The sequence below is a fragment of the Homalodisca vitripennis genome, chromosome 5 (assembly GCF_021130785.1).
Source record: "Homalodisca vitripennis isolate AUS2020 chromosome 5, UT_GWSS_2.1, whole genome shotgun sequence".
Lineage (NCBI taxonomy): Eukaryota > Metazoa > Arthropoda > Insecta > Hemiptera > Cicadellidae > Homalodisca > Homalodisca vitripennis.
Window position 1 is genome coordinate 57,144,358 of NC_060211.1, and position 23,371 is coordinate 57,167,728.

The 23,371-nt window shown below is 33.3% G+C and overlaps 1 protein-coding gene across 3 annotated transcripts in view; it reads right to left on the reverse strand.

Annotated features, from left to right (window-relative positions):
* Positions 1-5,818: 5,818 nt before the first annotated feature.
* The window catches only part of LOC124362244 (zinc finger protein ztf-16), a 32,827-nt gene continuing 15,274 nt past the window's right edge, over positions 5,819-23,371 (reverse strand). For 2 of the 3 annotated variants that reach the window (XM_046816585.1, XM_046816586.1), the window contains 4 exons: positions 22,335-22,777; positions 19,321-19,534; positions 18,709-18,978; positions 6,230-14,046 (listed from right to left, as the gene is read on the reverse strand). In XM_046816585.1, coding sequence (XP_046672541.1) covers positions 13,714-14,046; positions 18,709-18,978; positions 19,321-19,534; positions 22,335-22,777 — 1,260 coding nt within the window. In that variant the 3' untranslated portion in view covers positions 6,230-13,713. Of the gene's footprint in view, positions 6,005-6,229; positions 14,047-18,708; positions 18,979-19,320; positions 19,535-22,334; positions 22,778-23,371 lie in introns of those variants that run through there. The other variant, XR_006922447.1, reaches the window with a different exon arrangement.

Genomic DNA, 23,371 nt, shown 5'->3' on the forward strand with positions numbered 1-23,371 from the left:
TTTGTTCTTTAAGAATATGTGAAATAAAAAATATCCTTTAAATTGGCACTTTATATTGTAACCCCCATACTACCACTAATTGGTTTAAACTTTTTATAAATCTAAGTTCAAATCAGATATCATAGTATGTACAGGGTGCGGGAAAATAATCTCCCTATTTTCATTGCTTTATTGTGAGTAGAGGGAGGCACTCAGAATGGTGGGGATAGCCACAATCGACGCAGGAGAGGGGGAAGTTTAAGTGACGCTCCGCCCGTGGCCGTAGGCACCAATCGTCAGTCGCCATCATGGTGTGGACGAGTGCACAGAGAGCTTTTGCGGTCGAAGCGTTCATTCGTAACAATGAATCAGTTATCATGGCTCAACGCGAATTCCGAACGCGGTTTCAAATTCCTCCTCGTGATTCAGTACCGGACCGCAAGTCTATTGTGCTGTGGGTGAAAAACTTCAGAGAAACTGGTTCTGTTGTGAAAAAACGAGGTGGAAGACCTCGTACACTAGAAAACGTTAATGCGGTTAGGCAATCAGTTTTGCAGTCTCCTCAACGATCAGCTCGCAAACATGCAGCCGCCCTTCGAATGTCCGACCGTAGTGTTCATCGAATTCTACACATGGATCTTCATTTCCATCCTTACAAGATGGTTGTTGTCCAAGAGCTGTCTCAACGTGATTGGCAGAGTCGTATGGAAGGTTGTCAAATAATCTTGGAAAGTCTCCCACCAGACGCTGTTGTTTTTTTCAGTGACGAAGCGCATTTCCATCTGTCTGGAAGTGTGAATAAACAGAATTTTCGCTATTGGAGTGAAAACAACCCGAAGGAAATCCATGAGAGACCTCTTCATAGTGAACGTGTGACTGTTTGGTGCGCGTTATCACGATGTGGAATCATTGGCCCTCATTTTTTTGAAGAGGATGGCAATGTTGTTACTGTGAACTCAAACAGGTATGCCAACATGCTAGCAGAATTTTTTGAACCTGCCCTACAACAGAGGGCTTTCGAGAATGTGTGGTTCCAGCAGGACGGTGCCACAGCACATACTGCCCGAATAGCAATGAACATTTTGAAGCAAATGTTTCCTGGCCAGATGATTTCTCGGGGAGGGGACATTGTGTGGCCAGCGCGATCACCCGATTTAACCCCATGTAACTTTTTTCTGTGGGGTTACTTAAAGGCCAAGGTGTTCAAACATCGCCCCAGAAACCTGCAAGATCTGAAGCAAGCTATACGGGAGGAAGTTCTGCGCATACCTCAAGCCATGCTCGAGAGAGTCCACGACAGTTTCAGAATTCGCTTGCAACAATGTATTGATAACCACGGCCACCACTTATCTGATATTCTTTTTAAAAGAAAGTAGAAAAAACTTCCCATGTCATAGAATAAGTTAAAATGAATAAATTTGTTTTTTGGAAAAAACTGTGGTTTTTATTAGCATTTAAAAATAGGGAGGTTATTTTGCCGCACCCTGTATAGTGTATCAAGAAGAGATATTTTGATTAAAGTGAAAAACTTTCAAAATAAAAATCAATTTGATTCTCTTAGAAATTAATACTTTTCCAGAACCCCACATTGATTCAGCGTAACTTCACAAATAATTCAAAGCTGATAATATTAAAACGAATAAAAATGCAATGGTACGTAAGAAAGACATAAACATGAAGTAATTTACATGTAGATTTATTTATTTATAAATAACCGCACAAAACTTTAATATATTTTTTTTACACTACTTAAACATTTTTTTAACAATTAAACTCTTGAAATATTTCAACCTTTCCAAAATCTATTGACCCAACACATTAGCCACACAAATCGCAAGGACATGCTGAAATCAGCCATAGCAAAACATAGTTACAAAACCAAACGTGTAAATAAATTTGACAAAATTAAAGAACTTGGATTGATTCCATACCATCCAATTAAAATAAGAAAAACGTTAGAAATAAACTGGAAATAAATTAATTTTAACAAAAATATAGCAGCCGATTATCAAATACCTGTCAGCTGTGATAAAGAAGCAGTGACTGATCACTGATTGGTCAGATTGATTAAGCTTTAAACAATCAAAAAAGCTAACTCACCTATATATAATGCATTACTATGTCAGTTTTGGTTAAATATTTGTTGACTGAAGATTACTCCACAAAGTAAGGCCCAAACATTTCAAGAATTTATGTAATTGTTGGCAATCTTTTACGCAGTCGATATAAACCAAAAGACATTGATGATAGTCTTGAAACTGGCCAAAAGTCTAAGAGTCAAGACCCCAAAACTCACATGGCAATAAATTGAGTAGGATATACAAATAAAACAACACATGAAAACAGATACAATTTTATTTATGTTTACCTAGATTACCCTTTCACCAATTTTGTACAATCCCAATGACACTTGAATGAAATTTCTCATCAAAATCTAGTTCAAAAAAATTAGTTGAGAATTTTATTCAATTTTTAAAATAAAATAAAGCACTAATTTAAAGTTTTACAAATAAACAAAATGAGATGACATCATGATTTTATTCTTTGATGCTATGGTTTGCAATTTTTGGTGCTGTAGGCTGAGTTGAATTAGATAGTGCACCGTTTTATTTCATTTATTTATAGCTTGGGCTTTTAGCTTAACCCTCCAATAGAAGAATCAAAGACACTATAAAAGCTTAATGAAAATTTAATTCCACTTCAACATTTTTATTCTATCAACCATATTTTTCAATATAAAATGCCTTTTTAACTACTACAAGAGTTAATATTTTGACAAGACTTTTATTCTCAACAATGTTTCTTGTGACATCATCTCATTAGAACTCATACAAATAAAAAAAAACATTCTTTAGCTCCATTTTCTTGCTACTTAAACATTATTTTCATGCTGTCAATAAGACATGGTTATAAAACAAGTTTTTTTACAAAAAAAAAACTCAAAACCAAAACAATACTACATAGTCGGAATGAATTTCGTTCTCTTACCACTACAACTAGCATTATCATACAGTAATGTTGCCCATTTCTGCCATATCAGCTATCTTAACCAAAGATTTGCCTTCCTAAATAGAAATTTAAAATTGTTATATATTAAGCTTTATTTCTCTTGCCATGGATGTTTTAAGATTTTTTTCTACGTCAAGCTTGAAGGAATACTCAGCTATGTGGTAGAACTAATGTTCCTGTTTTAATTAAGCATCTTCAACAGAGATTTCTGTTAAATAATTTACTTGACCAAATTCAGGTCAATTACTGGTCAGGTAAATTATTGTATATTCCAATTGTATTAGTGTGTATTGTGATGTGGGAGTATATTACACTAGTTTTGATTCCGTGAGAGAGCAGTTATGCCTAAGGAAGGGAAGGAGAGGAGCATGCCTGAGAAGTAGAATGAATTATCTGAGGCTGAGAAATTTTTAAAAAGATTACTTTTATTAGGAGTTCCTTACGGATTTGAACTCTGAATCTCGAGCATGCAATGTTTAAGAGACTATCCCATTTTAAGATTTAAATATTTGTATTTAAAAGACATTTATTTCTTGAAAATCTTAATATCAGCGACTACAGTATTCTTGGTTAATTGAGGTCCTAATTTAAAAGTATTAATTTAAATATCTCGGTTTTTTAATAAAATTAAATATACACCAAGTGTATTTCTTAGGTTTGAGCATAAAATTACAATAACTGAATGAATTCAGTATTATTATAATACAAAGAACTGTTATTGGTTTAGTGCAACAGTCATTATGTTACAAGTTCAGTTTAGTAGAATGTTATAAATTAAACGTCAAAATCTATTCATCCATCTGAAGTTCCTATATTTAATTACGTTTTTTATGAAGAACTTTAAATTTATTAAGTTAATACTCCATAATTTTATAATTAACAAAAAAAGAAATACAATTCTAAATAACTCAAATGTTGTTACTGCATATGTTTATATGTATTTTGCAGTTTGGAGATAGAGTGAATGACTAATGAAATTAATTAATAGTAGTATTAAGGAACCGTCACTTAAGTACGTAACATTAAAATTAAACTTTTTCAACTCTCCCCCCCTTATACTACAGACTCTTAACTGTAACACCAAATAAGTGAATAAACCTTTTTTGCCTAAAAATCTTTATTTTACTTTTATTGTTTTGATAATTGTGTACAAAAGATTGATGGTACAATAGATTCGTTTTAAGAACATTATATTTCTGTAAGTAAATAATATATTATAATGTACTTTATAAATAAAGATTTAACTGAATTTGGCACAGTTAAAGTGATATTTAAAATACATAAATTATTGAGTAAAAATCAATTAAAATTGTAAATATCTATTAGTTTAAGTAAAATAAATATAAGATTGAGCATTAATAGATATACCAAATTTAGATTATTTTATCAGGTTAACCTGAAATCTTTGTAAAATATAAGTTTTTGTATTTATTAAATGCTTTTATGTACCTATACATATATTCACTTAAAATGTCAAGTATATATATTGACAGTACTTTCCAGTACCAATTTCAAAAATAAAAGAACAGATTGAGAGAGGAATAGATGTTTTGTTCCAACAAAACAACCTCGCCCAGGAATAATGACCTTGCTGAAACTGTAATACCTTAGTGCTGTTGTGTCAGCTTTCAAATGACAGATCACGAACGTGTTGTAGTGGGCGAATGGTTACTTTATACTTTTTCAGTCTGAATTTTAAATGCTGTACATTACTGAATGTTTAATTTTCCTAAAGAAAATTTCTATTGAAACTCTTTTTTTATTGTACATATAAACTACAAAATAATCAAAAATATCCATTCCATTAAGTTTAGTTTTAAATATAATTAACTTTTTGTATTATAAATATATACAAGTTCAAGGGAAACAGTTCCAATATTCAAAATGTTTTCATTATTACTTAGTGTCTTCACAAAGTAAACAGTAACATTGGTGGTGCATTTGCTAGGAATAACTTGTTCTTCATATCACGATTCCATATCTATCCTCGCCACATTAGGCCGGACATGTGAGGTTTTACTGTAATTACATTTAAATTTCAAAATACGAGTACAATGTGAACTTTTTTAAAGATAATGGTAACAGTAGAAAACTATAGTACAGTTTAACACCAAGTGTTGCTGAGTCTGATAATAATAATTTTGTGTTTTGGTACTAAACATGTTAAACACCAATTCATTAGGTATATTTTAAGACCTACATTCAAGAGTTTTGCTGGTGTAGTCTATAATATTGATAATGAAAGTACATCATACTCAACAAAAAAATAATTCAATATTTCCAAAATACAGCTAATACTTCTTTTTATAAAAATGTTTAAAACTAATTTTCTTATGTATCATTAATTTTTTTTGTCTATTTAAACTCAACAAAATTAACAGAGTGAATGTTGCGTTTAGCTACAGTTCTCCTTCCTCTAGTGCAGCGTCTGGAATCTGACGCTGTCACAGACCTAACTCCTGGAATCTGGAGTTATGTTCGTTCAAAGGGATCCAAAAAAGGTTGGTGTTGAAGAACGTCAAAACAAACTCTTTACACCGTTTCGACATCAGACACTTAGGTTTCTGGATCTCTTCAGACGAACATGACTCCAGATTCCAGGAGTCACATATGTGACAAGAGTCAGATTTCTGACACTGCACTAAGAGGAAGGTGAACTGGAGCTAAACATAATATTCACGTTGAATGAACCCTTCCTACCATAGCTATGTTGTGTGTAAAATTAACATGTTCATTAATTTGATTTTTTATCCAAATTCTAAACTAACAGAGTGTAAAACATTCTTGAAAATTTTATGTATTAACTAACTATGTAATGAATCCAGTTAAATTATTAAGAAATATTATTATTCAATGATCTGTACTGTAATAAATACATTTAATATTATTCAATAAGTTCTCTAAAAACAAAGTTACTGAGCTCAGTGTCGTGTTGGGTACAGGCTAGGAAGTGCAAGGGCGTAGGAGGTAGAGGAGGGGGATCTGTGTCCGTACCTGGCCTCGTGGTAGCTGGTTACTGTAACACATAACAGACAATTTAAACTATTCTAAATGCTTTTTCTGAATCCGCCAACACGGTTTTTTGGGAGGGAAGAGTGGGGGGTGGGAGCAGGCACTTTGGGTGACAACCAGGGACCTTAACATCTCAGAACAGCTTTGACTTTTTATGACTTCATCTTCTGACATTCATTTGAGAGGTTAATAAATATTAATACTTGAGATAGAATCAATGAAAATTCTCTGAACCATGCTAAATTTTTTATAATACAAATGAAGTAATAAATTTTGCCCCATTGCAAACTTATCAGTACTGCAGATATCTAAAACCAACTTTGATAGAAACCTCTCTTAAATGATTATTGCTAGCATCCAAACAATACCTAAAACAATAAATTAATTTTATAAAAAATATATTAACACAACCATTAAAACTTAGTCGAATTGGAATCCTTCTTATAAATGGAATGTAAAATTATCTTGTCTTTAACATAAACTAGACTAACGAATCTATTCTAACACTTACACGAGGTGAGGTCACTAATGAATATAACTACACAGCATTCCAATAGAGAATGCTTTTGAGCAAAACAACACATAACAATATTGTGAGGGCCGAAGATAATAAATAACAACAGTATATGGTTACTGAGAGGCCCTCAACTGCAATAAGGTACTTTCTGTTTGATTGTCAAGAGTTCTCATTCATTAATTGGATCCGTATAGTTATTTAAATCAAAGTTTGTATCTTAGTTAACATTTGTAGTGACCAGTTTTAATACATTCATAACTTGAAACAATATAAAGTATTCATCGAGCTTAACAAACAATAAATATCTTTTTTTTAATTTGACTAATAGTGCGTTATATTTGTATGTTTGTTTTATTTCACATGTATTGAAATACAATTTGCAACAGCTACTCATAAACAGAAAATTATAAAATCAACAAAACAGTAACCCAGTTCAATAAAAAACAAAGTTTAATTGTGTTTAGAATGGTTTAATATTTGGCAAAAGCAATAGTTAATGTATTGTTAGCACAATAATTAACATATAAATTTTAACAAATTCTTGAAGGCATATGTCACACATATACTTTTTTCTTTTTTTTTTTAAGAGGTTACTGTTGTTTATACATTTTGAACCATTCTACTTCACCCCTTGTCATCTAGATAGCATTATTATGCTCTCTTACAAGTATTTATTAACTTTACTAACCATAGACAGTTGTACGGTTATTTTGTGGTAATCACTTTATTTGTTAATTATTCTTTCAATATCTATTTTTAGACTTGTGTTACCCTTTTTGAATCAATAGGTTAATAGTAAGTGTGTACATATATTTTTTGTTGCACGTTTATCACAAAATATTTAAGGAAAATTAGGTAATTTTTGCCTGTTTTAAAACAGCTGTTGAAGGGATTTAAGCATTTATTGACAACATGATTACTTTACATCCTTCAATTAAATTTCAATCTGCAATATTAATAGAGAAAACGATTCAAACAACTATACGAGATCCAGCAGTTAGGCTAATGGTAATATCATAACATAACTAACACTATTTGTGAACAATATATGCTCTATATGCTACTATCACGGGGTACATGAGCTAGCCTACGTGACTTTTTGATATGCATCTAAAGGCACAACATTTTGACATTGATTTCAAAGAGGCATATGCATAGAGTATAAAATCTACTAAGTGACACTAATGAACAGACGATATTGTATGCATAAACAAAATAGGAATATAGAAAAAATATGTAAAGTTCAATAAAAGATGCAATATCATAAGGTAACTTACTCTAGAAATATTACAGAAATCCAAAAGAGGAGAAAGGCAATTTTAAGTCTGATATAATTATTTGCCAACAGAATTATTACAATGAAGCATAATAGAGTATAAAGAAATGAAATAAAAGAATTCAACAAACTTACAAGTATAATACTAAACATTTATATTTCCCCAGAATATAAATTAAAAACTATGTGTACTTCACACACTGACTTCGTCCCTAATAGATTTACAACACTATAAAGATTCTGAGTATGAACACTAAAAACTAAAAAAATAATATATAATCTAAACACTACATAATTATGATACAATAACGGATAGCAAAAAAATCTCTATGTGGATACAAATTAACAACAACAGTAACAATATAATTTTTGGACGGACGTCAAGGCGATATTATCTACACAACGGGAGATCACTCGAGCCAATTGTCAAGGAGTCTTGCTGTTTATATGTTAATATATATTTCTGAATAAATAAATACATTTCTAGCTTACAACAAACATGCAGTTACGTATTTTTTTACAGTGAAATATTATTCGGACTAGAATACAGAACCTTGAAAGTTGCAAACATAATCAACATCAAAAGCATAGTTTTCACAATTGGTCTATTGTTGAAAATAACATTATTAAAGAGATTAAAACCAATAAATATAATAGAATAGAATCTTATTTTGTTGTTTGGTTCGACAATATACAAAATATGTTATAACAAATCTTTATACATTTAAATGTTGCCTAGTGATATTACAATAATATATTTTTGCAAAAGATTCTCCAATATATGATGACCAAGTTATAAACTAAGCTTCCTCTGAAACAGTTTTTTTGTAGTGAGTTCGTATATTTTAAATTAAATATTACTGATATATTAGACTCAAATATTGGTAATCTAACAATTAAATTGTTTATTATGTTTTAGAATTATTATATAGTGTTTAGGTCATTGACACTCGACAACATGGCTTATAAGCAAACGGACTAACAAGGCTCCTTGTGAACTATAATGTGTGGTTTGTCTGAGTATTCTTACATAAGTCATAAAATACTAATATCATATAATTGAGCTTTTCTTCATACACACACTACTTTGTATACTACCACCAACACATGTACAACTCTTTCAATAAGCCAAACTTAACAACATAGTTACAAAATATCATGTGGAAGGTATCACTCCATGTTTTGGTATTACAATTGCTCAAAACACCTTTAAAACATTTGGTCATTCTAATTATGTTTTATACCTGGGTTATATAGTACGTAAGTTCTACAATTATTAACCCTTTTAGGATGAACAGGCTATTTATAGCTCCGAACATATGTGTCATCTAAGAAGCCGATGCAGGCTGTATTTAGCCTGCTTTTAGAAACATTGTAAAAATCGTAATTCTCTATGCTAATGTGTGTGTCCTATGATCTTCCTACAAATGTTTTATGCAGTCATGTTGGTAATAAATTAATCTACACCTCTTTTATTGAACAGTTGTCATTGCATAATACTCTAGCTGTATTGTCAACCATTCAACATCAAATTTTGAACTCTTATATAAAATAAGATATTGAAAAATGTTGTTTCCCCACCATAAAATTTGTTTTTGCTCACACAGTAAACTAATAGCAAAAAACAAATTGAAATAAAAACAAAGTACGATATATTTTTTTATTTTGTACCCCATAAAATTAATATTGGTGTATTTAAAACAAATTTTATTGTGAATAATTGGATAAAAAGTATATACATATCTTTTTTAATACTGTACTTATAATGCATTTATAAAACATATCCATTTCCCCTATTTTCCCTTTCTCCTTCTTCGGTACACCCTTCAGAAAAAAGTAGTCATTTCAAATGTATTATCAAGAAAAGTTACAACGATTATCATCTTCCTAAAAGGGTTGTTTGTAAAATTTAATAGAAAGGAAATTCAAATAATATTCAACTTGGCATTCCCCATTAAAGATCTTCGAGCAAAATAAATTAAATTTGTTCAAATCTCTCATACTCTTAAATGTATAATAATTATTGTAAGCTATATAATTTTAATTATTAACTCTCTGGGTGCCAGGTGAGTATGGACACAATAGACTAGTTTCTCAGGTGTATGAGCATCGCTATCTGACGCCCAGAGAGAAGCTAAACACAGCCTGATCGTTATATAACTGTACAAGTATGTTAGCTCTTTATGACAGTTTCATACAAACAATTTTTTTTCCTTCAGGTTGAAGTGATCAGTTTTTAGGGCTCAAAGCATGGCACTGAATATTTTTAAGAAAATAATTTTAGTCTAGAATTAATATCCATTTTGTCCCTTTTATCTGCTTAACACGTTCATACACAAAACTGGAGCTTTATGCTAAAGATATAGCTGTTTCTTTTGAGTTAATTTTTAACAAGATTATTTTCCATAATTCTTAAACTAGTTTATTTTACGATAACAAAACCAAAGCAATAGACTAAGATTTAATTAAAAAAGCCAAATTTTAACATTTTAGTTTTAATAAAATAGGAAGAGTATGCTTACTTCCACCAGAGAGGAAATGTGTTCCTCTTCCTGTTAACATAGGCACTGAGTGTACAGAAAACTATATCTCTTTGTGGTTAACAAGTGTCCAGTGGGCATTAAATATCTGATTTTTGTGTCTTCTTTTTAATGTACCTAGGCTAAGATGAAGATAAATGTCCTTCCAATTTGGTAAAGGTAAGCTTGCTCTACCTCCAAAATTAACTCCCATGTATTAAGTTTTGCATGAGGAATAAACCACTTTAATGTAGTAACCTACTATTATGAGCATGCCCTCAACCCTTTTAGTGCTGGATATTTTTACATCAGATTACTGTATGCGATGAATCCTAGTAGTGAACACTACGATTAATTATCCTATTAGCACGCTATGACAAAAGTTAATTGCCGGGAAAAGCGGTACTACTACCATAACACTGTGGCGGGACGGTTTCACAGTGAAACTTTGACTACGTAGTTATACTACATAGCAGCAATGAACAGGTTGTAAACTCTTCCTTGTCTTATCCATCATATATTTTAGGTTAATGGTTGGCATTACTGTGAAAAATATTACCTTTTCTTTTATTGCAGCCAGCCTGATGTGTTTTTGTTTTGACGAATGCAAAGATCCACTAACAGCTATAGAATTTGTAGTGTAAAATGGTATCTTTCCAAAGCAATAAAAGTAATACTGTTTGTCAAAAACCTTTTTACAAGGTGACTCGTTTTAATAATAAATTTATGAGAAGTATAATTTTGTGGAGTTTCATGATTATGTTTCCTATTGAATCTATTGCAGTTTGTTTGTAAAATCTGTCAAATCACAAATAAATAGGAATGTCCAGGCACTAAAACACCATTAAAAATTAGCATTCTAACAAAGTCAAGAATTGTCAGTTAACAAGTACTGTAACACCTGCTATACTGTCCAGCAGGCCAAGGTGTTGGCACCAAACAAGGGTTAACCCCAAATATGGCCCACCCACATCATCATTTGTACAGATCTCTTTATTTTAAACGTATATAAAGAGTTAATTATTCAAGTAAAGTTTACATTATTAAATATTTTATTCTTCAGTACATTACAGGATTCATTTATATGTAGTTAAATGATTTTTATATTCCAATCTAAAACAGCATTTTTAAAGCACTGTAGATAACAAAAATAGGATAAGACTATAATATATGTTTTAAAGTAGATTCCTTCAAAATCTATAAAAATATTTTTGAGAACACCTTACACACAATGTGTATTAACATTATTTTTTTTAGAAAAGTGTATAAAATGTCTAGTTTCAAAAACAAAATATTTTACTGGACAAAATATAAAAACTTTGCATTAAAAAATCTTGTTCTAATATTCTAACTTAAATGTTCTCAGTACATTAATTATATTTCTGTGTCTTCGTGACTATGTAGTAGAAGATTAATTTCCTGTAAAATTATGACTTTCTTACTTGATAGGTTTGTGTAGTAATTGTTTTCTGAACAACATGTGACATGTTTTAAAAGAACTAATAAATGTTTAAAATGTAGTTTACTGCTGTCTTATTTACCGAAGTATTCCCACCAGGCTAGTAAAAGTGGCAATCTATCTTTTTTTTATCACAAAGAAACTTTTTTGTAGCCTAAATATTACTTGCCACTTTTCAATAAACTATGAATCAAGTTAAACTGTACGACATTCCAATTAATGTGATATACAATAAAATATCACATGTCTAACAACTGAATTAAAAAATATTGCAAAAATGATTCAAACGTATTGAATTAAATTGAAGAAATAATTTTAATAAAAGACGTCAAAGGTAAAACACGAATACTAAAAATTCAAGTCAAAACAATGAAAATTTAATTAATTTTTAGATATGCTCTGTGTTTAATGTGTAATATGTGGTGTTTTAACTATTACTATGAAAACTAACTGAAATATTAGTGCACTTATTATGTTTAGTTCTGCTGTTTTAACAGTAGGACAAATAACAATAATAGATTCAATACAAATGTTGAGTTCAGCTCTAATTCACCTCCTGCTTAGAACAGCGTTTGAATTCTGACACTGTCAAAAGACTTGACTCCTGGAATCTGGAATCAATGTCCGTCTGAAGAGATTCAAAAGAGCCGTCCGTCTGAAGGGATCCAAAAAAGTCGGCAATGAAATGAAATCCTTGCATCATTTTGACATCAGAGACACGTAGACTACATAAAAATGTAATCTAGATAAAGAGGTGTTCTCATTGTCTCATCAGGTGCAAAACTGAAATGGAGTTGAACATCCGTACTGAATCAACCCTTCCCACCACAGGTACATTATCATTCGTACTGAATCAACACTTCCCACCACAGGTACGTTATCATTCGTACTGAATCAACCCTTCCCACCACAGGTACGTTACGTGCAGGTAGTAGATTATTGAACTGCTGGCGTAAGCTCATCTACCAATTTAAATGAGATACCAAGTGACAATATTAAATAGTTTATTCAATATCTCAATGAAACTACTCGCATATCCAAAACCAGTTTTAGAATAAAAAGCCTTTTGATCTGCGGATGTAATATATAATCCAGTTTAAAGTTAAAAAATATAAATTCAAGAACTAAAATATAGATTTTAATTATAATTACGGCTCGTAACAAAAATAAGTTATTATTCACTTTTTAAACATTGTATAGGTGTAGAATTCTAGTTGCTTGACAGTGAAAACATCGAAAATACTCTTGAGAAATTATTGAATTTGTTGACTGAGCAATTAATTAATTAATTTTTCTATTATCTTATTCTAAAAAATGTTATTTAAAAAAGAATTTTCAGGAAATAAATATGCCAACTAATTTTGGGTATAAACTGAAGTAATTGGTTCTTAAAGGGTTTGAATTGTTGTACACTGACTAAAAACCAAAGCAACATTCATTCTTTTCCTAAAATTAACCGTTTTTGGTAGTGATTAAATACTTGTTATTCAGTAGCCTAACTGGTCCATTAACAGCACTAAAAGAGTTGAGTATCTATCTACAAAAAAAAATTAAGATCAACTTTCTAAGAATCACGCTCATTCTAAGAATTACTGTTAATGTGATTAAATTAGACTTTTCTAATGTATTAAAAATGGAAGAAATTTTGATATTTATGATGTTTTAAAATCCCTTAAAAATATTATATTATAGTTAGTTTATATGAAGTAATTATGCTTGTGAAAATAATTATTACCTTATTTTGAAGTAATTCCTTTATAAAGTTGTTAAAATTCATGAACAGAATCCCAAAAATGTCTCACGATAAAGAATAAAAAATATTCCAGAATTAATTTTGATTCAAACTCGTTCTGTAGTGGAGTTGGATTTTTTCCAAAGCATCAGAATGGATATTAGCACAACTTCTCCTGTACAAAGATATAAATAATCACCAATAATCGGTTTACTGATGTGTTTTACTGAGCAGATGAGAATTGAAGTCATAGACGTTGCAGCACTGCTCGCCACAGATGTTGCATTTCCAGGGGTTGGACTCCGAGTGGCATCCTTTATGCAAGAAGTAAAGCGTCTGATCCGGAAAGCCGATGCCACAGAAGACACACTGGAGTGAAGCTGAAGTACGCTTGAGTGGAGCACACCTCCAGTCCGGGGAGGAGCTGCCATTAGACTCCGGAAGAGGTGTGGAAGGTGAGCCATCTGGTCGGGCACGTCCCAGAGTCACTGCGGTGCCTCGCCTCTTGAGATCATCTCTTAGCAGGGACTTCAGCGGTGACACCTTTAAAAAGCAACCCGATAGGATAATTATATACAATATATTTATACAATTAAATGATCCTTAGCTAACCCGTTTTTTTTTGACATGATATGCTGAAGTTTTCAAGTACAACAAATAATGTGCATTCTTCTATGGGACCAAATAGCACATGGTGTATGCACTCCTGGCTGGCTTTAGGCACACTTTTGCAACAGGTTAAATGTGCATAATATTATTCACCATTTGTAAACACAATACAATGCACTAATATAAGAAATTTAGAACATGCTTAGTGTAACTGTAAGCGGAATAGACTGCACCAGGTGTTTCCCCACATTTGTTTTGTAAAGCTACCTTATCAAGCTTTTGGTGCACTGAGGTCCTAATTTTTACCCTGCTGCTACCCCTACATCATTTTGATTCTATAATAGTGACATGTGTACGAGCATTCCACTCGCAACTCGCAACACTAACCCATTGAGGTAGTAGTTATATGAGCCTATGCAGACCTTGTAGCAGTAATTAATTTATGTTAAAAAGAAAGCGTTTAAGTATACCGAAATAACTTTTTTTTAAATTTATGATGGAGTAATGAAATTTGAAACATTGTTTAAAATAATTGTTCCTCTAAATTTGTTATATAAAATGTAATAAACAAAATGCTTTAGTTAAGAACTTTTAGTTGCATTCAAAAATTGTTTTACAAAAAGAAGTCAAGATAAAAATAACGTAATTTTAAACATTTCTAACTGTGTATTCAGCTTATTTTAATAGTCCATAACGTTTTTTACAGAGGAAAGAATAATTAACCATATTATATGTGGTTAAATTTGGTATATACATATATTTGAACTTAAACCAAACAACAAAATAAAATTCTCACCACTGTTCGATCCACACAAAAGTCGTGACTTGGCGTTCGGTCCCCGGCCAAGCGTCACATAACCAGTGCGTGTGTCTACCTCGATGGGTTAAAAGTGGGAGTCGAGATATTTGACTGGCCAGTACAGAAACTGTACTATTTTAGTAACGACATTAATCTACTCGATCAGAACGCTGTACTTAACTGGTATGTTTAAAAGAACAGTTGTCTGATACACTTTACTTTCAACAACTAAATGTCGGGTACAATGTATGAAATTTCTCGAAAAACCTTTAACAATTCACAGGTTGCTTATTGTGAGTGCAAAATTAGATTATACTTTAATATAATAATAATAAAGTATTTACTTATTACGTTTTATCATAGAGACATATGATATAAAAAGTTACATTGTCAGGATTTTAAAATTTTTTGGCTAGGCAATTTTTGTCAATGGGAAAGTTTTATATGCACAGTTAAAATTTTTTTTTATTTGAAAATTTGCAATTAATATAAAACAATAAGTATTTTTTTTTATATTTTACTTGGTGAATTCCACGTTTAGCAATAATCCTCACAATAATTAATTCGCCCTTTGAATGCTTACATTTAATTTCACTGTAAATTCAAATCTTTGATTTCCTACATTCTGCCATATTAATTGTCATTTTCTTATGAATCTTCAGTGTTATCATTCATGTAAATAACATCCCCTTCCAAAGCATTGACAATTTACCATCCATTCTTCTCTTCTGATTAATGACTCTGGTTATGCAGTGTGCTTTTGATTAATTCACCCACCTTTTTGGTCTCTATTTACCCCTCACTTTCACGTCATTTTTCGGTGAGCTGAATGTGTCTATGTGTCTCACATCCCACTGTTAACGAATCTAACATTGATTGTTACTATTCTCATAACCTACTATCAAGAGCATAATTCATAGATCAGCAACGTGTCCATCTCCATCAGTCCATCCTATCTGTCAATAACAACAAAAATTAAATTATTTGTCTGTCATTTCACCTGAATCAACAAGCCGTTATACATAGAGGAATCCACGGTTAACTATTTTGCGTCCACAGCCTTCTGAATTATCTTCAATGGATATACTATATTAAAGAATCTTACTGCTTGTATTGAATACTCATTGTTGGTGATGGATCGAGCAGCTACCAGTCAGTGAGTATCCGCACACGGTGCATTGAGCATCGCATCATGACTTCTACTTCTGAAACAACTTGCCCCATTTGTGTCAAGACTGTGTTAGATTCTGAGGAGGGTATTGACTGCGATGGCGTCTGCCAGCGCTGGTTCCATAGAGAATGTTTGAGTATGCCCAAGAGTGACTACAACCGAATCTGTGCTGATAATAAAGTTCAATGGCACTACTCACGTACCGACTGCATACAATCTTCTGATCTGCCACAAAATTTGATACTTAAACAGCTTACCATACTGACAGCTAAGATTGCTGATCTGGCAGATAAGGTTGACTCGCTTACATCACTTCCTGCCAAGGTCGATAGCCTAGTCTGTGAGGTGGAGGGTTTAAATAAAAATCTCTCTCACTTAGAGTCTCGCCTTAGTGTAAATGAATCTAAAGTACTTGCACTTGAAGAGAAACTTAATGATCCGTACATCAAGATGTCAATAATACAGAATCGATTATTGCAGAGATGAGTGACCGAGCTCGTAGATCGAAGAATGTCATGCTCTTCAATTTTCTTGAATCTCAGGACAGAAATGTGGAAGTTAGGGTAAAACACGACAATGCCCTTGTATCACGCCTGCTTGACAAATTTCTTCCTAACGGAATTAGTGACTCCCTTAAAACACCTCGAGTTGGCAAGAAGGTTCCTGACAAGATAAGGCCTCTAAAGGTTATATTAAGCAAGGAATCAGATGTGATAAGTTTTCTCTCAAGCTTCTCCCTTGAATCTGCTGCTCAGGTGGATCAGAGACTCGCCAATGTCAAAGCCTCCCGTGATCGCACCCCTAATGAAATGAAACTGTTTAAGTCCCTCAAATCTGAGCTTGAAGAAAGGACCTCCCATGGTGAAACAGGCCTTAGCATTAAGTACAAGAATAATATCCCTTCTATTGTTAAAAATAAAAAAAACGAGTAAGCTCCAACGGTACACCACGTAAAATTGTCTTTTTCAAAATGTTAATGGTCTTAAAAGTAAATTAAAGGAGTTATTGATGAACTAGCAACCACTTATTATGATGTGATTGCCCTAGTTGAGACAAATCTTACGCCTGATATTCTTGATTCTGAACTGGGTTTCCATGGATTTTCTGTCTTTAGGTGTGATCGGTCAATTTTGAATAGTGTGAAATCCAGTGGCGGAGGTTGTTTAGTTGCAGTGCATAACTCTATCTCCTCCAGTCAAATTTCTCCTGGTAATCAAAATACTGAAAGTGTATTTGTCAAAATGAACTTTGCACAGTCTAGCATGATACTTGGGTGTGTATATATTCCTCTGAGTCTTCACCATTCAGTATATAGTGACCTCTGCCAAACAGCAGAAGAGGTTTGTGGCTTCAGCAACGACAAGTTACTACTGGTAGGGGATTTCAATTTGCCTAATACTGATTGGACGAAATCTCCTCGACCTACTGACGAATCCTCACGCTGTATCCTTGATCTGGCAAACTTGTATGATCTCAAGCAGTTCAATAAGGTCCTTAACTTCTGTGGTGTTTCACTGGATCTGGTGTTCTCGTCAATTCCTGACACTGAAGTTGCTCCAGTCCTTGACTCCTTTCTTCCTGAGGACCGACATCATCCTGCTTTAGAAATAACTTGTGTCGTCCCTGAACCAGCACGAGCAAGTTGCACCAGGCTCGTTCCTGACTTTAGGAAATGTAACATGGGAGCAATATTCAATCGACTGCAGGCCCTCCCAATCCTGGAATACGGATCAATCATCTGGTCGCCTTATCAGCTTGGCCAAATAGAATTGTTGAATAAAGTCCAGACTCGTTTTCTTCGAGTATTGGGTGTTCGTCTTGGATACGACTACAGAACCCCTCCATTTCTTGAGCTCCAGGTCCGTTTTGATGTCCAACCTCTCTACCTTAGACGTCAGTTTCTCGACCTAATTTTCTTTTTTAAGTTGATCAATGGTGGGGTTGATTCTGCTGACTTGCTGCTGCAGATCAACTTCCTTATACCAAGAGGAACCAGATCTTCACACATGTTTGCACGCAAATATCAGCCAACGAACTATTCGCTCAATGGTGGTCTTGCCAGATTGCAGCGCCTTGGGAACGAAATTTGCTCCAGAATAGATTTTTTCAGTGAATCTTTGCTGTCCTTCAGGAAGAAATGATTTTATTTGATCTTTGAGCAACACTAAACTAATCTAGATGCTTAGTTTTAGGTAATATATTTGTTTTTCTGGTTAATCATAGTTGTACTGCCAATTGTTCCTGTTTTCTTAGTTTATCCCTGTTAATGTTTTCTCTTAGTAAGCTCTCACCACTGTTAATGTCTTGGCTGTTGTTTTGTTAGTTATTTATTGTTGTTACTGTTATTTATTATTATTGTATTGTTGAATTATTTAGCCACTAGTAGAATATTGTATGTAGTATAGTATTTGCCATCTCGAAAATGTTCCTTTAATTTATATTATTATTGTAAATGGTGTATCCGTTGGAAGAATAAATAAATAAATAAATGACATTTTCCCCATATTTTTAAATTTCTTGGATAGTGAAAGTAGTGTTGAGACTTCTTAAATAATTGTTCATTCTGCCAAATTAATTTACTTTGGGTTCACTTCAAGATGGCATACACGGAGCTGTCACCACTGACCTTGATGAGAGTGGACGAGTAGCTACTGGACGTAGCTTGTAGACGGATGGGTTCCGACAATCTCTTATCGTCTTCAGGCTCCTGCTTGATGGGAATGAGAGACACAGAAGGAGTGACATCTTGCTCGACCCGCACACTGCTGGAGGGAGTGTTGGAGTTGGAATCAGCCGACTGAGGGGATCCTGGACAATCTCCCGCAGTGCTGCCCTCTTGTGGTAGCTGTCCACCACCATTCACTGTCAGGCAATTTGCTGCTGACTGTTCTATCACCTATAACATGTGTCAACTATGTTTAGATAATGGCTGAAAAATCTAAAAAAGTGGATTCTATATTTTTAAGTAAACAAGTCCAATCACACTTCATATTGAATATTTTCACTGAGAAATTAAAATTGGGACATACACTAGATTCCTTATACGTTATAGGCATCCACAGAAAAACAGTTTTGTTCATCTTGCTTGTCTCAAATCTTTATCCAACTGACATTATAAGTTGAAATGAAGGAGCTGACATTAGATTGCAACTGACAGCTTTATGAAATCTATTTAAATTTAAACTTGGAAAATATTATGGAGAAATATTTTGAACGCTTGTATGATTAAATGACTAACCTGAGAGGGCGAGTATTGAGTTGGGTGAGTTGGTACTGGATCTGTCATGGATATTTCTACATGGGGAGTAAGGAAGTGCATGGGTGGGGTGGCATTGTCTGCCGACCTCGCCCCCGTACTGTCTCCGCTGTCACTACAACCACCTGCACTCACACTGCTCTCTGCTGTACCATTGCCTGTAGATGGACCAGGATTGTCCAAGTCTATGCCATGCCTGTAGGAAAAGTTTTCATATAGGTACATAATAATGCAATAAATAGTAATTTGAGCTTATAAATTTCACATGTTACAACGCAGAAAATATATTAATTGAATAAGTACTAGATATAGACAAGTATATAATCTAGATTATAGATAATTGATTTTTACAACTCTTCTCTTGGTATGGTATAACTTAATTTCTAGTAACCCATTAGCCTACTTCGATGAGACCATCTCGCCGCTAGCGCTATGCACGGTAAAATACTTTGACGAAACCATCTAGCCACCAAGTAGTTCGCCTATTTCTCACAAGATTTCAGCACCATTCAGTCCTAACTTCGTTTCTGTGTTCTATGCAATAATGGGAATTGAATAATTTAACTTTACAGCTTGGCAACACTGCAGTTGGGGAAGGGGAACATAAACAGACGATCGGAACAAGTAAACAGCTGACTCGAGTAAACAAACTAAGCGTGTGTACAATGGCACGACATGGAGCTTTACGTAGTAGTGAAATTGATCGTTATATTGACAATGACGGATTTATTTTAAGTGAATCTGATGGTGAAATCGGTTCTAATCATGTGGAAGAAGAGTGGAGGATTGATAGTGATGAAGAATTCAGCGACGGTGAGTCTGACAATGCCCTCTCAGATATTGATTTTGAAGAGATGGACGTAGGCCTAAACAATTTATGTAGAAATTAACACAAAATTAACCCAAAATTAAAAATTTACAAATACTGAAATTAAAAATTATATGATATTTTCTTGGAATCAGCTATAAAATATTTAAAACAATAAAACAAAATAAATTTGTCTACGAAATTTCCAAAAAAAGATTTTTATTTTTAAATTAACTTAAAATTAACCAAAATTAACATTAACTTACTATTTTTAAGTCGACAGTATATGTATACTTAAAAACATTGTAATAATAAATAATTGTCAGTAAAAAATAAAAAGTGTTTATTTTGTAATTAACACAAATTAACAAAATTAAAAAAATTAACATTAACTTTTTAATTTTTTTGTGTGAAAAATATAGTTTAGGATGCTTTTATTAAATATCCCAAGTTTTATTAAAATCTAAACAGTACAACTAGAGTAATGGAATTTTAAGTAAAATTCTCCATTTTGGGCCAAATTAATTGGATTTACTGTGGAGTTGAGAGGCTGGAAATACTAGTAGGCCAATGAGTTAAAAAGCAGTTATAATTATGTTTAATTAAATAACTTTTTGAACTTAAGTTAATTTACTTGTTTAATAATAATTTAATTGAATTGTACAATAACTGGGTTATTTTATGTTTGTCAACAAATAATAAATAAAAGTACATTTTGGAAACAATATTATTCTGTATGTCGAAGTGTGCCCTGACAAGGGGCCCGAGACATTCATGGGTATGAACCAAGAGGCAACGACAATTATTGAACTGGGAGACACAGGACAGTAGTTTATGAACACCTGCCCTCACAGGCTGGTATACATTTTATCAACAGATTGCCAGATTTCTTAAAAAATGATTCAATGCCCAAAGCATTTTATAATGTCAACGGATTTTTGGCTGATAATTGGGAGAATGCCCTTATTAAAAACTGACACTGGTGTTGGAAATGCAAAAAAATTGTACAAATGCAAAACTGTATGTTTGAATGTGTTATTCTGGTATGAAAGCCAACATTTTTACCTTAGATTCCCAAAACTTTAACAGGGTAGCCACTCAAAACCTCTTTTCAAATTTCTCCTTTTTTCCCAGTCGAAAATTTGCGACTATCTGCTCTATTTTCAAACAAAATACACAAGTACTGTATTTAACCCTTACGCCAAGTGCAACGATGACGTTTTATCATCACTAGCAGTATTTGAAAGAGATCCCACAAAGCTGCAGTGCTCTAGCATTTCGTCGCTAGCGATATGCGAGAAATTCGGTGACAATTTATCGCTATAACCTGTTTTTGGCTCCTTAGTTTTTATCTCTGTGTCTTCCAATGTGTCGACATAACATTGTGTATACCTAATAACTTTCCTTTCTGTGATATTTAGAAAATACATATCCAATTTGGAAATACAAAGATAACAAATAAATACCAACACAGCGCTACCATGGGGTAGACTGCAGCCCAGTATTGCAGGTCAGAGGTCTAGCGGTACATTTTAGGCCTGTGCTATCTATCTAACACACGTCTTTCCAAAACACTATTTTCTCTAAAGAAGTTAGACAACTTCGTCCGGAGACCCCACTTCGCCGACTGAATAATACGTAAGTACAAAAAACCCGTTTGTAACATGGTTACTACCACTCTGCCGCATTACCGCTTAAAGCGTACCACTCGTTTAGTGACGAAGTCAGAAACGATCGGTCGGCCAATTTTAATTGTCTAATGCATCGTTATGAGTTTTTGAGTAGGAGGGGCGGAGGGTTGCCACGGCACAAGAGTAGAACTAACCAAGATAAACTCACTACACTAGTGGAGGTAACCTTAGATCAACCGGCATCAGATGTACCTCACGAACATATCTCGATCTTCATTCACAATTTCAGAAGCCACGTCACGTAAAATACGATGTTTCATGATTAATCAGTTCTTGATTCAAGAAGCTGTCAAATTATATCTTGATTTTATAAGTTCTTGGTTCTCAGAAAAATTCCAATCCCGGTTTTCCCGGTCAGGTGGCCACCCTGTTTAAAAGTTGATTAAACATGAAAAGGAAGTATAGCTTCTATTAATTTTGTTTTTATTCAGATTACAAAGCAATAAAGAAAATAAAACCCTTAACAAAAAAATTTTAATAAATATCTATGACCTGACCTGTTAAAAAAGTGGACACGCAAACTCTTCATAGAGTTGGCTCTATAACTGCACAGGGGACAGGACTTGATCATGTCGTGCTGACCGACATGTTCATTCTGGAAGTGCGCCCGCATTGCTATTTGCCGCTGGAATCCTCGATTACAAATTGGACAGTGATAGGGCAGAGTCTTGGTGTGAGTGGTAAAGTGTTCTGCGAGGTGGTCCTTCCTGAAGAAACGTTTTTGGCACACTCGACACTCGTAGGGCTTGACTCCTGTGTGTCGCATCTTGTGGCGCCTCATGTTGGCACCATTGGAGAATTTCATGTTGCAGACATCGCATTCAAACATCTTGCGATTGCGCGGGTCACCGTCTGCCGGCCCCTGACACTGCGTCATGTGCGCGAGCAGGGCCGAGTGACTGAGTGTTTCGTAATTCTCACAACGTTCACAACGATGTACCTACAACATTCAAGAGTCCCTTTGAAGTTTTGGTTACTTCTATTTTAAAAGCATGTAATAATAAATAAATAAAGACACACATGCAAGGTTAAACTAAATCTGGTAACAGCTTTGCGATTGATTAATTGTTCTACTCTAAGAAATTAGAAATAGATCTACATTCAATATAAGGATACAAACTATACTTTTATGGTATCAGAAACTTTTTACTTTCTCAATGGGTTGACCCTTGAGGATTCAATAGAAAATTTTCAATGTACGTACTAGTCAAGTTATATATAATTTTAATCGTCATTATAAAACAAAAACAATGATACAAAAATAATGAAAAACAAGCACACTAGTACTGTATGACAGCCATTTAAAATATTTCAATACTTCCAACTAAATATTTCATGTATACATAAGGTTTATTTAAAAGTGGACTCAAAAAACAGGTTCATAAATAATTTAATGGAGTTTTCTTAAAACTAATGTTTTACTTTTAGACCCCCTCTCTCCAAAAAGCATGGGAACGTATATTGTTTTTCAGAGAACTGCTAGCACAACGACCTGCTCTGTGCTACATATACTTTTTATAGCCATTATACCAAT